The sequence below is a fragment of the Trachemys scripta genome, chromosome 3 (genome assembly GCF_013100865.1).
Source record: "Trachemys scripta elegans isolate TJP31775 chromosome 3, CAS_Tse_1.0, whole genome shotgun sequence".
Taxonomy (NCBI): Eukaryota; Metazoa; Chordata; order Testudines; family Emydidae; genus Trachemys; species Trachemys scripta.
In genome coordinates, this window is record NC_048300.1 from 77,959,421 (window position 1) to 77,977,192 (window position 17,772).

At 37.8% G+C, this 17,772-nt stretch overlaps 1 protein-coding gene across 2 annotated transcripts in view; it reads left to right on the plus strand.

Moving 5' to 3' along the window:
• Nucleotides 1–17,772, plus strand: part of GALNT2 (polypeptide N-acetylgalactosaminyltransferase 2) — a 140,704-nt gene that overhangs the window by 89,492 nt on the left and 33,440 nt on the right. For both annotated transcript variants that reach the window (XR_004645061.1, XM_034765132.1), the window contains exons 4-8: nt 3,167–3,265; nt 3,362–3,429; nt 4,223–4,288; nt 7,356–7,477; nt 15,047–15,134. Coding sequence is in view for 1 of the 2 variants with exons in the window: in XM_034765132.1 (XP_034621023.1) it covers nt 3,167–3,265; nt 3,362–3,429; nt 4,223–4,288; nt 7,356–7,477; nt 15,047–15,134 (443 nt within the window). In the remaining variant the exon portion in view is untranslated. The remainder of the gene's footprint in view (nt 1–3,166; nt 3,266–3,361; nt 3,430–4,222; nt 4,289–7,355; nt 7,478–15,046; nt 15,135–17,772) is intronic.

The following is a 17,772-nucleotide window of genomic DNA, read 5'->3' on the forward strand; positions in this document are numbered from 1 at the left end:
TTTCTAGGTGGGAAAGGCGGAAGCTTTCACAGCTCTAGCCACTGCTGCTTGCTTCTCCATGCCATAAATATTTATAACTTGCCGAGTTTTATGTGCATATCATTGACTCTCATGTCCTCGGATGTGGAGAATGCTTTTATGCAGGCAGATTCTCTTTTTTTTTAAAAATTGAGGTAGGAATCTCATTTTTTTTCTTAAAAGTGGATTTGATTGTATTTTTCTAAGCAATGTTTTGTCTGATGTGCTGAGCTTGCTATTAGTTGATGGTGTAGCTAATCATGGCTATCCACACTGCATATTTCTGTGTGCTTTAGAACAGTGGTTCTCAACCAGGGTATGCAGAGGTCTTCTGGGGATACATCAACTCATCTAGATATTTGCCTAGTTTTACGAGAAGCTACATAAAAAGCTCTAGCCAAGTCAGTACAAAGTAAAATATAACAAAAGACCATGAGTTGTTTATACTGCTCTATATACTATACACTGAAATGTAAGTACAATATTTATATCCCAGTTGATTTATTTCATAATTATATGGTAAAAATGAGAAAGTAAGCAATTTTTCAGTAATAGTGTGTTTGTGACCGTTTTGTATTTGTATGTCTGATTGTGTAAGCAAGTAGTTTAAGTGAGGTGCAACTTGGGATAAGCAAGATTAATCACACTCCTGAAAGGGGTACAGTAGTCTGGAAAGGTTGAGAGCCACTACTTTAAAACACTCAGCTTTTAATATTAATTAAAAGGACATCAAAGGAAATGAAGACACTAAGACAGACTAGTGTGCATCATTATAGGTGGACAAGGATCATTTTTTTTAATTCCCCAGGCCTTTTGTGATACATACCATAGGATCTCTTCTAAAGTGAGGCTTTCTCCTGCTCTGTTAACTTTGGAAGGGAACAAACACACAATAATTGATAGTATTTTTCAAATGTATTGCCAATGAGATTTTTAAGCAGCTTAATTTCTTATAGGTTCTGTGGGGGATTAAGCATTTTGGGATTTGGTCTTTTCTAGATTAAACTCTGAGCCCATTAGAGTTGATGAAAAGTTAGTTGTTAGATGGACTACCCTACCATTATCACTGTTTAGAAGGATTATATTGTGTTTATTTGCATGAATATCATTTCACAGCTACTCTTGTTTTTCAAATTCTGAATTTTAGAATCCTAAAATATAGATTTTTAGACTTACATAGAAGACCATATTTGTGAGCAAGCCCAGTACAGTGCCAGCCACCTAGGAGACCCGTACACGGAATTGGATGTTGAAATTGAGCACCAGTCCCAAACAATCAGAATGCAGCCCTTTAAACACTCTAATTTTTAAGAGGTTTATTTAGCTATTTATATTTAGATTTATGTAACATGTACTTATCCAAGTTCTAAGTATTATAAAGAGCTTTTTAAAGCACCATTGCACTGAAGTCAAATATAGCAAAAGAGGACCTTTGAGGAATGAATATGTTCACCCTTAAATTCTGGTATTGGAATTAGGCATTAGAGAAAATCAGATTTCCCAGAACCGAGGAACTTAAAGATTTGTAATGTATTACAGTTCAAGGACAGGATTAGACCCAGTTCTACCCAGATCATCAGTAGTATTTTCTAATTATGTTTTAAAGGTATTGGTCTATCCCTTTTTAAATGTAATTGCCACTTAATCTTATGTTCATCAGGGATTGCAATGCTAGTAGTACAAAATGAACTGCTCAACTGAAAAGTGCCTCATCACCTTTGCAAGGGAACAAACACTTTAAAAGCAAATGGAAGACTTGGTCAGATAAAACTTTAATTTGTTTTTCAGTTACTTATTGGGTTAAAATATTTTATGGGAAAGTGTGTCTTCTTTTATTTATTTCCTGGAAATAGTATTGAATTTTTATCTAGCCCTAACGTGTGTACGTGTGTGTGTATGTAATATATAATATTAGTTAAGGGGCTAAATATATATATTAGTATGTGTATATATTAGTTAAGGGGCTAAAATATATATATTAGTATGTGTATATATTAGTTAAGGGGCTAAAATGTTACTTTTCAATAAAATGTCCCTACTTAATGCTGCTCTTCCATCAAGTTGTCACAAGCAGTAGTCTGAAATGCCAATTTTAATTACCAGCTTATTTTAAAAAACAGAACTCACAACTTGAATAAAATTGTGTATGCATACAGCAGCTTCACAAGAAGGTTTCAAAGCAGTTTCTTGCTGTGCTTAAGCATTATTGCCATTTGAGAATTGAGTACTACATCAATTTGCCCCATCTTTTATTTATTTATTCAGTACTTTATTGTTGCATTAAATCACTCGCAGGGAAAGTAGGCTCACCTTCAGGACCATCATTATTTCTACCTTTTCTTTCTCTTCTTTCCCTATCTTCTGTTTTCCCTTCTCCCAGTGGATTTCACTTTCAGCACCTTTCCCATATCATCTGCTAAAGTGATGAGGCAAAAAAACAGTTAAATGTCAGAATGTTTGCATGCTGGCCAAATTCAGGCAACAGCTGAAACCTCTCCAATGACAAAAGAGCTCCAACTTGTTCTGCCATCTGCTTGCTCTGCCTTGCTTGTCACTGTTGCACATAGCAGCCCTTGAATGCCAATTCATAGTTTTTACCAAACATTGATCGTAGTAGCATATACATACATCTACACTTGTCAGATACATGCTATGCATCCCTGAAAACTCTAGATATATTTGTGTGCATTTTGACAGAGAAAGGTGAACACTTGAAACCGGTTGTTTAACTTTAAAAATCACATGCTTTCAAATGGTTCCTCAATAAATTAGTCTGAAATACAAAGTACTGTATAAATACTTTTAATAAAGGGTTATCTGTGGGCTCATAGAAATCAAATTTAAGCCCTTTTGTCACTGGTTTGAGAGGCTTACCTAGTCTTTGAATATGGCGAGCACATAGCTGTTATAATTTTGTGAACTATAAACAAAATACTTTTGCTTAGAGCAGTTACCAGAATTATCAGAAAGAGGAAATTACTTTATTCTAATTTTACTCACGAGAGCCAAGTATTTCAATCTTCTGAAGAATATTTAAGGTAGATGCATGGTAGGACATATGTTAACTTTATTGGTAACAGCTTCATAATGGAGTTCTTTGCAATGTGTGAGTACTATGAGTTTAAATTACAGGGTTTTTTGTCTTTAGATGTCAACGGAAACAATGGCGGATAGACCTGCCAGCCACTAGTGTAGTGATCACCTTCCACAACGAGGCCAGATCTGCTTTACTTCGAACTGTTGTCAGGTATAGAGAGAGAGATCCTGTTGCCCTGCAAGTCACTCTCATAACTGTAATATGGAAGGTGAACCCTAATTAGTTATCTGACTTCTCTTTTTTCAGTGTGCTTAAAAAAAGCCCATCACATCTTATCAAAGAAATCATACTGGTGGATGATTACAGCAATGATCGTAAGTACTATCGTGGGGCGTGAGCCTTCAATATCCTTACTCACGTGACTTGGAATTTGGAGTTTCAGGTTCCATATTTGATCTTAGTTCTGTCAGAATTATTGTCATTGCCATTTAACTATGAAGAAACATGCAGTATGTAGTTTTTAATCACATCTTGCTGGGTGCAGCCCAAACAGGAGAAGAGCTTGCCATAGTATTAACGTTTTTATTATAAACTTCTGATATTTGTACCAGCCATTTGATATCACTGCTTTACAAGGGGGCTGACACCTTGGACAATGAAATTAGTCCAGTAAGTATAAATTCTGATTACAAAAGAAGTCACCCATCTTCATTTCACTAGTGAGTTCACATATATTAGCAGGATACTGCGAAGTTTGGGTTATAGACACTGCAGAGACATAATGCCTTTTCAAAACCTGTTGAAAGAGAAATCAGTTATTTTTATTAATATATCTTGTAAAAGCCTATTTCTGCAAAACGTTGTGCCTAAAATAAAGTTGGCAGGATACCTTTAATTTACAGGAACATGCATTTTGTAGCACATTAGAAGTTCATCACATCAGAAATATTGGAAAACTTAAGGCAAGCTCAGTTTTTCAGTTGAATAAAAATCTATTTGTGACAAGACGAGAGATTCATTTTACCTTTTTATAAATTTATAAGTATGTTAAAATGTAAATATTTTGAAACTTGAATTTTTTGCTTTTCATTGGTGAAACAGCTAATTTTATGATTTTTTAATGATTGTCAAGTTGCATGTCATTTATTTAATTCATGTCTCATCTAGCTGAGGATGGTGCTCTGTTGGGGAAAATTGAGAAAGTGCGGGTTCTTCGAAATGATCGTCGAGAAGGTGTGTTTTGTAAAATTACTTTGGGGAGGGGAAAATGCCTTGGATTTTAGGCCTGTAGTTACTTTTTGTTAACAGTGAACTTGAAATATTTTTTTTAAATATGTGCTACGTATTCTGTATCTCTTTGTGCAAAAAAGTATACGTGGATTAGTAATGCAACAAATAAAAAGTAATGTTTAGGTGTGTAAATAAGGTACTTTTCCAATCTGATTCAGGCACTTCTTTCCTCTGTCTCGCTCTTTCTTCCCCTTGATATTGCACACTAGTCTCTCACTTCACAGCATAGGAGCCCTTCAGACAGCAGCTTTTTAAATATGGGGTTTAAAACCTTAGAGACATGGGAGACTGTCCTGCAGCTGTTTGTTGATGTAACTTTGTGAGGTTGACAGCTACTGTAGCTGAGAGTGAACTATCAGACATGTCCTTATTCACTTTTATAAATATTTGCCTACAAGGTTGCCAGTTTTGCCTCTGGGGCAGCTAGAATTATTGGATGTTTAAGTAATTATAAGAGATTGTCCAAAACCAGGAATTGACACACGTGAAATCTCTTGACATTCTATAATTAAAGGTATGTTTTGCACAAGAATTTCCACTCTGCTGGGTGTACAGTGCTTGCCTATATTGTTTGGACTTTGCTTGTAAGCAATACTTTGTCAGAAAAAAAAAGCACTGATAACTTAGAACACTGACTGGGGTCTATTGAGTAAGAGGATGTCATTTTTCAGATCATAACTGCATTTAAAGTAAAAAAGAACAAGATAATTGTCACTGGAAAACTGATTTAAAGTAGAGATCTTAGTGTGTTTTTAATTCTTCACAGTACTGTAGAACTTTAGAGAGGGTGAGCTAAATTCTTTTTGATTCATACACCTGGAGAGCAGGATTGCACAAGTGTAATCGAAGACATAATTTGACTGACACATCTTTTACTGATGATGCATATCCCAGAAAAAACAATTTATGAACAATTAATGGGAGTGGATTCATTTTGCATGGTGTTTTAGAGAGTAGATATGATTCTTGCCCTGAAGAACAAGCAGTCTGTTTTTATTAAGATTTTATTTTTTTCCCTAAATGTACAACCGTATACAAGTTTACAAAGAGCCATATAAACAAAAAACAATGCATTGAAAACATTTCAACATTGTTATCAAAAGCATGTGTTACTATTATGTACAAAACAAATATAGAAAGTAAATAAGTATCGTACTAAATTGATACCTTATTGATCTGAACATTAAAACTTAAGAGGAGCAAAAATAAGAGCAATGAAGTGTAACAAGAAATTAGAAAAGCAGAACGTGAAGATGGACAAAGGAAAAAGCTAGGAAAATGAGGGTATGAGTTAAAACAAAAGGGAGTCAGAGCAAGCAAATTGGAAAGCCTGATATTTTTAAAGGCATAGTGCAAGAGAATAAAGAAGACAACCTGGGAGTGGAAGTTAATGCAAGCAAAATCCAAAAGTTGTATTTTGGGCAAAAGGACTTGAAAGAGAAGAATGAAGGTGGTTGGTGCCCCAGTGGGATGTTCTACATGGAGGGCGCAATTATTTAAAAACAAGCAAACAAACAAAAAGTATGTAGGTGAGAGTGGGAAGGAGACAAAGGAAGCAACAAGGTCTGATGGTGGTCAGAGCACAGAGGGCGAGGTGGGGAAAATGAGATGAAATGTAAGCAGGGTAGAGACTTAAAAGTGAGGATGAGGTGATTAAACTTCATGTAGAAAGACATCGTGAAAGAGACTTCAGGACTTCATTAGCTGCTGAATGTCAGACTGAAGGAAGGGAAAGATGAGTTGGGAATGCCTGAGAGGGAAAAGGTTGCAGTAGTCCATATGACAAAGTTATGCTTTTGAATGAAGCTTTTGGCAGTGGGGATGGAGAGGAAGGGTGGATTTTAGAACATTTGTAGATGGAGAAGCAACAAGATTTGATGGGAACTGGAGTATAAGTAGAAAAGGAAAGATATAATCCCAGGGTTGTGATCGTGAACAACAGGGAAAACAATGGATTGTGAACAGTGATGAAGACGTGGTAAGTCAGGGAGTTCAGTATTTACTATGTTTAATTGAAGTAAGAGGTGAGACATTGATTGAGAGATGAGACAGATGGGGAGAAGTTGGGGGCGGAGAGGTAGATCTGAGTTGTCTGCATAGACATGGTAGGAGACCATAAGAACAGAGGAGATCACTCAGTTAGCAATGGTAGAGGAGAGGATAAAAAGGAGGGAACCAAGGGTAAATCTCCCAGGAATATACTCTGGGGAAAGGGGGGAAGTGTGTTCACCAAAAGTTCTTTTGGAGTGGTCAGCCAAGTAGGAGAACCACCAGAGAAGACCGTCATAGAAGCCCAAGGAATAGAGGATTGGAAATGGAGAAGGCGATTAAACATGGAATAAAAAGTCCAGTTTTGATGCAGTTGAGAGGGGCAGATGCCAGACTAGAAGCAATCAAAGAGGGAGGAGCAGAAAGTGTGCTCAAGGAGGCTTGAGGTAAAAGGGAAGGGGAGAGTGTTGGCAATGGTGTCCCCTTTTGCAAATCTGCCACTGCCTGTGACAGGAACCACTACAGCAAGTTCTTGGGAAAGTTAGGGTTTTTCTAAGCATGGAAGTTATACCACTTAACTATACCAGTATAGTTTAAAGCAATACAACTTCCTGGTGTGGATGGAGTTATGCAGGTGTGAAGATACTTATACCAGTATAGTTATTGCTGTAAGGAAAGGGGAATTAAGATATACTGTCAAAGCACCATGTATACCAGTATTACTGTGTCTGCACTAGGGGTTGCACTAGTATGACTATTTTGGTAGAAAATCACACCTAATTAAAATAATTAAGTACAAAAACTGTAGACCAGCCTTCAACAGATTGGAAATTTGTCACTTTTGGTCATTTTATCCTCTCATCATTTCACTAAATCTACACTAACAGCTGGTTTTATAGCTAGGCTTGTTAACAGGCTGACTGCATTGGAGTACTAATTACATTTTAGAGCACTTAGTTATTGTCTCTTTACTGTTGATATTCCTCCTCCTGTGATGACTTTAGATTTTTTTTCCCCTCAGGCTTGATGCGCTCCCGTGTCAGAGGGGCAGATGCAGCGCAGGCTAAAGTACTGACATTCCTGGACAGTCACTGTGAATGCAATGAGCACTGGCTGGAACCTCTTCTGGAGAGAGTTGCTGAGGTTAGTTTAAGGTGTATGCTTATCTGGTTATAAAATGATTTATACTGCATTAATTTTATGCATATATAAAAAGATGGTTTTCTCTTTGAAGTGAGAGGAAAGATGACATGAGTGTTCACTGATGAAAGCCCACTTCTTGGTCATTTAATCTAAACAGTAGACCTTAATCTGTAAATACTCTTTTTATAATTTTTCTAAGCAATTCAAACATGCTTCTTGGTTCCTCAATGACTTTTCTTTGTAACCTTTTTTTTTTTTTAAGAAACTGTAAAGCTAGATATAATTCTCATCACCCCCGTGTAACTCCATTTATGTGAATATTTATTCCTGTTTGATGGTGTTGAGAGGATATTCAGATTGGTAATGGGAAAAAATTGGGCTAACTAATTTGTGTCTGTGGAAAGCTGTTGGTAAGATTGGTTAAGAATCCACACGTACTCTCTCTTCATGTATGAACCATATTTTTTTACTTGTTTCTTGGTAAGCAAGCAACATCTTTAATTTCTCAGAATTCTGTATAAGTAGCAGCTGGTCCAAGCATTGCCCCAGGAAGCGTTGAAGAAAACTGCAAAAAGCAAATTGCCTACCTTTCACCCCCTACCCCCTTCTCATTAAAATGCCCTTTTCATTTACCTGTTGTAATGATGCTGCCTTTGGTGGAACACTTCTGAGAGTATCAGTTCAGGACAAATTGCTTAGAGCAGGGCAGTTACAGCCCAAGACTGGGGTTTCTCCACTTCTAAGCACACCAAACCAGCCAGCCAGAAAGGACTTTGGTTTTACCCCACTGGTTAACCATAAGTCATACAAGCAATTCCCTTAGACACTCCTGTTTCCCAGTATCACCACCTGTGCCACTCGTTATGGGGATGAATGGTTATGAAAACCAATATCCCAGTAAAAGAGAAAAGGTTCTCCCGATCCCAAAGGACCCCCAGACTTAGATCAATATACAAATTAGATCTTATCCACAAATCACGCTGTTGCCAATCCTTTAGAATATAAAATCTAAACGTTTATTCATAAAGGAAAAAGATAGAGATGAGAGCTAAAATTGTTTAAATGGAATCAATTACATACAGTAAAGGCAAAGTTCTTGGTTCAGGCTTGTAGCAGTGATGGAATAAACTGCAGGTTCAAATCAAGCCTCTGGAGTACATCCACAACTGGGATGGGTCATTCAGTCCTTTGTTCAGAGCTTCAGTTGGTAGCAAAGTTCCTCCAGAGGTCAGATGCAGGATTGAAGACAAGATGGAGGAGTTTCCATAGCCTTTTATATTCTCTCCCTGTGAAAGGACACCCCTTTGTTCTGACTGTGGAAAATCACAGCAAGATGGAGTTTCTAGTCTCATGAGCAAGTCACATGTCCATGCATGACTCAGTTCTTTATAGGCCGCCATTGTTTACATGTTTGAAGGTTCCCAGGAAAGCTCAGATGTGGATTGGCATCTCCCAAAGTTCATTGTCAGTTAAGTGTTTCTTGATAGGACTATTCTCAGTAAGTGCTCATTCTCAAAAAGCTGACCAAATGCTTCACTGAGGCTACTTAGAATCAAAAACATTTAAGATACAAGTACATAGCCCATATTCATAACTTCAGATACAAAAATGATACACACATACATCTAGCATAATTATAACCAGCAAATCATAACCTCTTCATAGACCTCACATGACAACCTTTGTACAATATATGCTGCCACTATATGACCTTGGCTGCAACAATGATCTATACGGTCACAGTTCATGTCAATAACGTCACACTTGTTCCATAAATGTTTCCTCTCACAATGACCCTGCTCTAATTCCCTCTTTCTACATAGTGGAGTGGGGGGTGGAGGGGATGAAAAGGCAAAACTCTTGTTTTAAAATTACATAGGCCACCATCAGTAGCTGAATTGATCAAACCCGGGCCCAGGATGGCTGAAGAACACTGCTGTCTGGAGCTTCAGATAAAATCACATCCAAATCAGTTTATAATGTACCAAACTATGAATACAGTAATAAATAATGCAGCCTTCGTCTTAAAAACAGTTTCCATTAGATACTTTGTCTTACTAGTGCCATATTCTTCTACCCATCTCACAAAAGAATTAGTCTATGCCATCAATACTCCAGTTCAGAACAGATGGATTGTAGTTCTTCTTATTACCAACAGGCAGTGACAGGTACCAATTTCTATTTTTGGTACTCTCTGCTGTTTAATTCTGTGGTACCCTGTTGCTAGTTGACATATAGCACGTGCTCATTTACAATGTGATTAGTGTTCTATTTCCAAATGTTAATAACATCAACCAAGTCAAATTTTGACAGTACTAGAGTAACTAATTAGTGTCTAGAGTGCCTGAAGCTAAATACATCACATCAGTGCTCATATTTCTTAGTACTTGCATAAAGTGCCGTATATCAAAGCCCCCTTAGCTGAGGTTCCATCTATCCCTGTGGTTCTGTAGTGCTAGAATGGTCTCTCCTATCTCAAAATGGAGCAGAAAAGCCCCAAACCAGCAAGCAGTTCTGTAGAGAGTTTCAGAGGGAGCAAGGGAAAGGAAAATAACAAATGTCTTGTGGTAAGCCCTCAGATTACAAACTTGTTATGCCAATACAAAAAAGTTAGGGAGAAGGAAACTCTTTTGAAGCCCACTAGCCCAGCTTGACTGAAGCCTCTACCTACTGGGACACAGCAAGTAAAGTGGCGTTCTGAGCCAGTACAGCTCTTTGTAGAGGGCAAATATTCCCCCCCTCCCCTCCCAGGCTTTTATTTGTTTCCAGTCTCTGTACTAGTACAATGCCATTATGCACTCTTTAGGCTATACTTGACTGGTTTTAGAAAGCTAAATTGGGAGGTAGGAAATGTCATTTAACCCTTTTGTTAAAACAGAATATGGTACCTTTTTATTCTGAAGTTCTGACAGGATAATGGAGCACCCGCACGATTAAGTGATTTACTTAGAAAAAGCATTTGATGCATTTTGCTCCACATGTCAGCTATGTCCAGCAGGATAGAAGTGGTTAAATCCACTTAAACTTGTTTCCTCACCATTATCATATAGCAAATACCTCCCTGAGAAGCAGAAACATATATGAACTAATCATATCTGAAATCCTGAATGGTTCTCTATTTGATGTATTACAGTTTCACTTTTTGCATTGTATCATGCTTGGTTTCATACATTGTTCAATGAACATAGGACTGGAAGGGCCCTCCTGGATTGTTAAATCCAGTCCCCTACTATTATAGTCAACCCGCCATATTAACCCATTTATGAATGGGATTAGCATTTAAGAGTGATGGAGTTCAGGTTTCTCTCTTGGGTAGAAGTTAGAATATACTATATTCTGCCCTTTCAGAAAGAAAGGCAAGACTCCTTGACTAGATGACTGGGGGTTTGATAATGGAGCGTACTGATTCCAGGTGTTATGCTGGCTCAGGTTGGTAAGGACTGGAAACAATTCATATACAGTATGTGATGGCTCTTGGTTACCTTATGCGTTGGGCTCGGACTTGCTCACAGTGCAAACAATATGTAGTTTGGCATTAATTGGCACTTTTTTTTTTTACAGTCTGAGCCTAAAAGTGGAATGGATGTGAAAACTCACCTGTTTTAGGCCTAGAGATGACTTCTTCGGGTCATGGTTGGGACACATTTAATAGGGCAGTGTGGAAAGCCTGCACTGCTGCTGCCCTTGCAATACCAGCTCTGTTGGTAACTAGAGGTCTTCTATTTCCAGTGCTGCCCAGTGGTCATTGGTTTTTTACAAAGATTAAATACACTATGAAAGTTGATAGAAAACTTCGAATGGGGCAGGGGAAGGAGAGCAGTTTTAGCAGAGTACAGTACAAATATCTTCGTGTGGTGATTGAATTGAATCAGTTTACATGACTGACATGCTGTAACAGCATTGTCACAGTTAGTGTAAACTGCACCTTTTCCCCTCACAGATCTCTCCAGAGTAAACCCCTCAGACACTGGGCCCCTGCCTTCTGTCTGGGAGTAGAATTCCATGATTCTCCCACTCAGACTGGGTTTCTGGGCTACAGCATCCCAGTTTACTTACCATGATTCCTGAACAGGCCCAATTGGGTTTGGCACCTGCAAGAGCCTTCCCTTCAGGAGCTGTGGCCAGTAGGTGTAAACAGTGACTCAAAGCAGCTTTTTCAAAACAAAATTTTATATATAGTAGCATAGCAATCAGCGAAAAGGGTTAAAACAGAAGGCCTACACGCATATTGTCTTACCTACAGCTTGGCATTCCCTCAAAGCCTAGGGAAGTCCAGCTTATCCCAGGTACTTCTGCTTCTGTTGACAGGGGTTCCATCTGCTTCCCTGCAGACTCTCTTCCTGTTCTATGGTCCCCTTTTTATGCCCCTCCAAAGTTCCTTTGTCTTACCTGGGTCTCCTGAAGCTGGCCAAACCGGCTTATGCACCCCACTGGGGGAGGTCAAGGATAGGCTTCAAAGCAGATTGTTTGCATTATCTGTTAGGAACTGGTGATTGGTTGATGTAAAGCCATACTCTGACCTCTGCTGTGAGATGAGCTCCTGTAGGAGCTAATCCTTTGAAACCAGGTAGCAAACATAATCATAATCAAATAAACAAGTACACAATATTCGTAAAAATAATACGGGTAGCTCTCATGTTCTTCACAAGCCCAGATATTACATCCTTTCTATTTGGCATTTTCTATTTCCTATATCTGTTCTATAAACAAGAGTTGCGTGCATATCTGGGGACAGTTTAATTCATGATCTCTGCCATCACAGCCTAACTGTAGACTGTATAAACTCTGAGTATCACTCTTATTTGACAGTGGTAGACTTTAAAACAAACGAGGTTTGGAGGAAGAAAGGATGGCATTGTGACTGAGTGAGACTGGTTCTATTTCCATGACTCTCAAATTTCTCATGTGATTTTCAGTGAGTCTCTTAAACTCTGTTTGCACAACAGCAAAATGAGAATATCAGTAGATCCTCGTAGTATTGTGAAGCTTAATCTTTGTGAAACCATTTGAAATCCTCTAGAATTTTTAAAAAGCAAAATATTTAGAATCCTGAGGATACTTCCTGATGGTTTAAGTACAGTATATGATACACCAAATTTGTAAAGCCTGCATTACTTCTCTACCAAATATTAAAATGAAATACTAGGAAGTTTCCCCTAGCAGTATCTCAGTATTTGGAAATATTTTTACCAAAGTAAAACAAACAAACACAATTTTTTTAATTTTTTTTTTTTTTTTTTTTTTGGTTCAAACATCTTACTTTCTGGGGGGGTTCATTTTTGGGTTTTTTTTTGTGTGTGACCCATTCCTATAAATTAATGGAATAGTTAAGATCCAGCATACTTGAACTGGTTGGAAAATTGACTGCTCATTTGAGAGCACAAAGGGATTCATCTAGTGCCAGTCTTTGTGCAGTTTATATCTAGTATTAGCTTGGCACAAGTGGATATATAAAGGGTGGGGGAGCAAAAAGGCTTATATTTTGCCTTTTCTGTCCTGTCCTGTGTCTCAAGCTTGATTTGTGTCTCTGGGTTTTTCTAACTTAATTAGACTAAACTAATTATTGCATTATTTGTCCATCTACTGTGAATGCAGCACAGTGTTCAAGGTTTAAAGTCTTTGATGAAGGGTCATACTTGGCCTATGTGCCACAACTGAAATGATATTGGTTAGGACCCTTAGCTTGAATTTTAACTACAGACCCAATTAGATTCTCCTTTGACAAATTTAGTAGGCTGTAAATTTCAGACATCCCTACTCACTGAAGGTAAGATGACCCGTCCGACTCCTGTAAAATACTCCGTATTTCACAAGATTATAGGTACTTGTAATAACTTGCAGTGGCTACACTGAGATTATTAGGGAGTTAGCAATTAATCTTAGATCACCTTGTTTTATCTTCATTTATTTCATGACTTGGCATATTTAAATTGATTAGCCAGAGGAGTGAATACTTTACAGCAATCACTTTCAGTATATGCAATTATAATATTCTTGCAAAAGTTCAGTAGTGCAAGGGACAAAATGATTAATAACCAGTTAGAGGTGCAAAGTGTGGGGTGCTGAACCCATAATTAGAAGTTATATACCCTATTACTTTAAATGAAAACTAACCACATAAATACAGTTAAAAGCATGATTAAGAGATTTAGCTTTGTGCCTTATTTAACATGAGTGCTTACTTTATTATAGATTAATCAAAATAGAGCTCCTTTCCTTTATTGGATACCTGTTTACATTTTCCATACTCCTTAATCTACAGGGATTTCTTGAGTTACATGTTTTGGTCCTGCCCCTAATTGATGGCATTCTGTTCAGAAATGTTATCCATGCATGTCATCAAAGTGATGCAATCTGAATCTTGCATCTGAGCCCAGAGTTCTGGTACTATTACTTTGCATACAAGCAATTATTTTTCAAGATAGGTCCTCATTTGTTTGAACAATCAGAAGTTATGTTTGAATGTGTTTATGTTCACTCAACAGAAAGAAATGGAACATGCCAAGCTATCACATTTGGAATATCACAAAATCAGTAGTTTTAAGTACTAAGACCTTACCAAGATCCTAATGATTACATTCAGGGGTAATGGGAAAGCAAGTTTTGTGAATTTGATGAAACACTTTGCATTTGAAGAACATGTTGTTTGGAGTAGCATTCAAAGCAATTCAAAAGCATTCAAAGCTGGTGGGTGCAATAGCTATCCAAAGGGTTTGTTGGTAGCAATTAGTTACTTTTCATGGATTTAATATTTTGACATTCTTTTTCCTACCTAGTTGAGTGCACCTCTACCCTGATGTAATGCTGTCCTTGGGAGCCAACAAATCTTACCACATTGTAGGTGAAGCCGCGTTATATTGAACTTGCTTTGATCCGCTGGAGCGCATAGCCCCGCCCCCCCCGGAGCGCTGCTTTACCGCGTTATATCCAAATTTGTGTTCTATCTGGTCACGTTATATTGGGGTAGAGGTGTATTTGAATGTGGAGTCTATTGACCGCCTTAAGAATCCAGGTTTCTTACATTCTACACTGGCGTGTAACATTATCAGTGCTAGTGAAAGGATCTCCTGATGTAGCAGGGTCAAAACTTTTTTTTTTTTTCTTTTTAAATTGGGTTAAGGTGGTAGACTAGCAAAGACCTGGTGAGTACTGCAGTATACTGGATTGCAGGAGACTTGAGATCTGAATTCTGGAGCAGCTTTGACACTCTTGTTCTTTGGGGTAGTTTTAAGCTAAGAATGGTGCAAGTGCTTCTGACTTGCCTTCTGAGGTTTGATGTGCAGTGCAGTAATGTCTGCTTCAGGATCAAGTCGAAGGGAGAAGATTAAATTATATAAAAGTAGCCTAGAATGAAGATAAGACGAGGCAGCTGCTTCTGGAGGTGATGGAGAGAACTCTCTCTTGCTGAGAGAGCTGATGTGAGAGATTCTTTCTGACTGTTCAGAGTGAGTCAAAAACAGGAAAAGGGATGTTAATGGTCTCCCACTAAATGGTTCAACATCTCATCTTGCTTGAATCTTTTTCTATTGATTTCATTATTTCAATATTACTTTTTAATATTTATTTTAGGACAAGACCAGAGTTGTGTCTCCTATAATTGATGTAATTAATATGGACAACTTCCAGTACGTGGGGGCGTCAGCTGATTTAAAAGGCGGTATGTACCTGTACTGGAATATGAGTCAACAAAAAATTAATGCATCAAAGCGCAAAACATAATTGCTGCATTCCCAGAACTGACAGCATTAATGCACCCTTGTTTCTTTTCACACATCAGGTTGGTGTTTTCACAGTCTTCCTGGGCTTAGACTGGACTCAAATTGGATTCTGATTCCATTATTTGAAAACTGTTTCTTTTGAGCCATAAACAAACACTTAAGGTTTATACTACCCTGTTCTCAGACAAAACTCCCACCGATGTTTCTGGTAATTTGTATACATTTCAGGAGAAGCATATGGCCACGGTATTTGATTCTACTTTTAGATAAGGCATTTATCACTATATAGCTTGGCAAGTCATCAGTAGTGTTGTGCTTATTGATTTTTTTTTTTCCCCCTCACACCCTGCCCCCGATGCATGCATGCAGATTGTTTATTTAAAAATTAAAACTGAACTCTCGTCTCAAACATTTGGACTAAACTGTTTGAGAATACAATCATGAATTGTATGCATTGGTAGGGTACAGCAGTGGCTACCTTAAAATAATGTATACGGTTGGAAAGATTCTACCATTCCATTATTCCTTAATTTTATAATGGAGAACTCTGTTAGAAATAGTAGAATCTTTCTTTCAAAATAATAAATTAAAAGCACTCCCTGAACCTATTGTGTGAATAATTGACTGACAATAAACACTTTATACAGCACCTATAAAACTTCAAACCAGGGCTGAGTTCTTCGGTGCTGCCATTAAAATACAAGACAAAGCAAAGTGGATGAGTAGCAACCCTGGAAACTGAACTCTGTTCACATGTCAGGTACTGTGTAAGCAGTGTCAGTGGAAACTCCTTCATGCTGATCTGTAAGGTGTTTCAACCATGGCTTAGAGGGGATCCGTTCAGGGAGGATAGTTCAGTTTCCATGCCCATTTAGTCTTTAGTGTTTACTGAGACTGCCACTGCATTTGCTAGTTACATCGGCTGTCTTAGGAATGATCCCTACTGATGAAACTAGACTGAATATGGTCAGTCTTCACTTCAGACACTATGCTTGAGTGTCAAGTTCCAACCTGTGACCTGGAGATGGGAGGCTCCTTATCCCTTTATTAATACCTGGAGGCATGCAATTTCCCCACAATTATAATACTCGTTATTATAAAAAAGGTAAATAACTGAATTCTAAATGTATACAACATTAGCACTTCCTAAACATTTCGGTGGCGGTATGTATACATGTGCCAGTTTTCTAAAATATGCAAGTCTAGTGTTTTTGTTTGCCATGCTTTTAAATTCTGGATATCCTGGGGAAGAGAGGGTAATGGTGCATGGTGAATGTATCTAATAGCCTGCTGCTACTCCTAATGTTACTCCTATGGAGCTGTGGTTCCACAGTCCTGCCCACTTCCCCTCCATCAGTTTAAGCATGTGGGACCGTCTGCCCTCATGGACTCAAAAGGTGGGATTTGCCTACTTTTGAATTTTAGCAATAGAAATGATGCATGTTCAAACTTTTAAAAATAGATTAGAGGTCTGTGTTACATGAATTTGTGGTGTCCCCCTGTTCCCTGAGGACAGACACCAATCACAATCACTGTGACATGTGGCATCTTTGGCCATCTCAGCAAAGGCCGAAGACTAAGCATGGAAACTGAACTATGCTTTCGTCCCTAGATGTAGTCTCTCCACGTCATGACTAGGCATGGGAAATCTTACTTATACTGCATTTATACATGATCTGTGGGGAAAGAACTTAATTACCCAGGGCTAGTAGTCTGTCGTCTTTTCCAAACACTAAATTCATCATCATCATCATCCGTCTTTTTTTTTTTTTTTTTTTTAAGGGTGGGAGAAAGGGAAAAAAAATTCCTTACATTCACCTCTAAATCTGACCACAGTTTTCAAATCCATGTATTTTCATCTTTTTGGTCCAAGACAATTTTCAACCTTTTCATACTGTTAATGTTGTAAAAGTGTTGTTACCTGTTGAAAAAAATCTTTTCAATTACTATAACAGAATGTCATTAAATTAGATCTAAACGCTTAGTGATAGGAGTGTCCATAAATTATCTTGCATATGAAGGAAGAGGAAATACCTTTTTCACATGAGGCCTGCACTTGAGTGATACAGTACATATAAACGTGCTGTTTAAAATAATGCATGTTATCGAGTCAGTGATCTCACCTCATTGAGCTCAGGCTTTCCCCAGTCACTGAAGATGGTGAAGCAAAAACAATACTATCGTTAGAAATGCTTTCTACGCTTATTCTGTGTGTTGTTTTGTAACACTCTCCTGCGTTCCAGAAGAGACCCCTTGTGTTCAGTATAGGGTATGGCACTATTGAGACAAGAGTTATTGTGCATTGGAATAGCAGCTACAGTACAGGCCACTGTAATTCAAATCATTTTATGGAGTACAAAATAAATTTGACTTAATAGGATACCAAGTATCAGGGTACATTTTTCTTGTTGTGATGGAGACTTTATCTAATGTAATACTACTTCCTTTTATATCTAAAAGTGCTTTTTAAGGGATGAAAGCTCTAAATATAATGTGGAAATGCTTTTTAGTTTTTATAGTATTAACATTTTATAGGAAATTCCAAACTTGTAAAGAGGTTTGCCCCATTGGCATGCT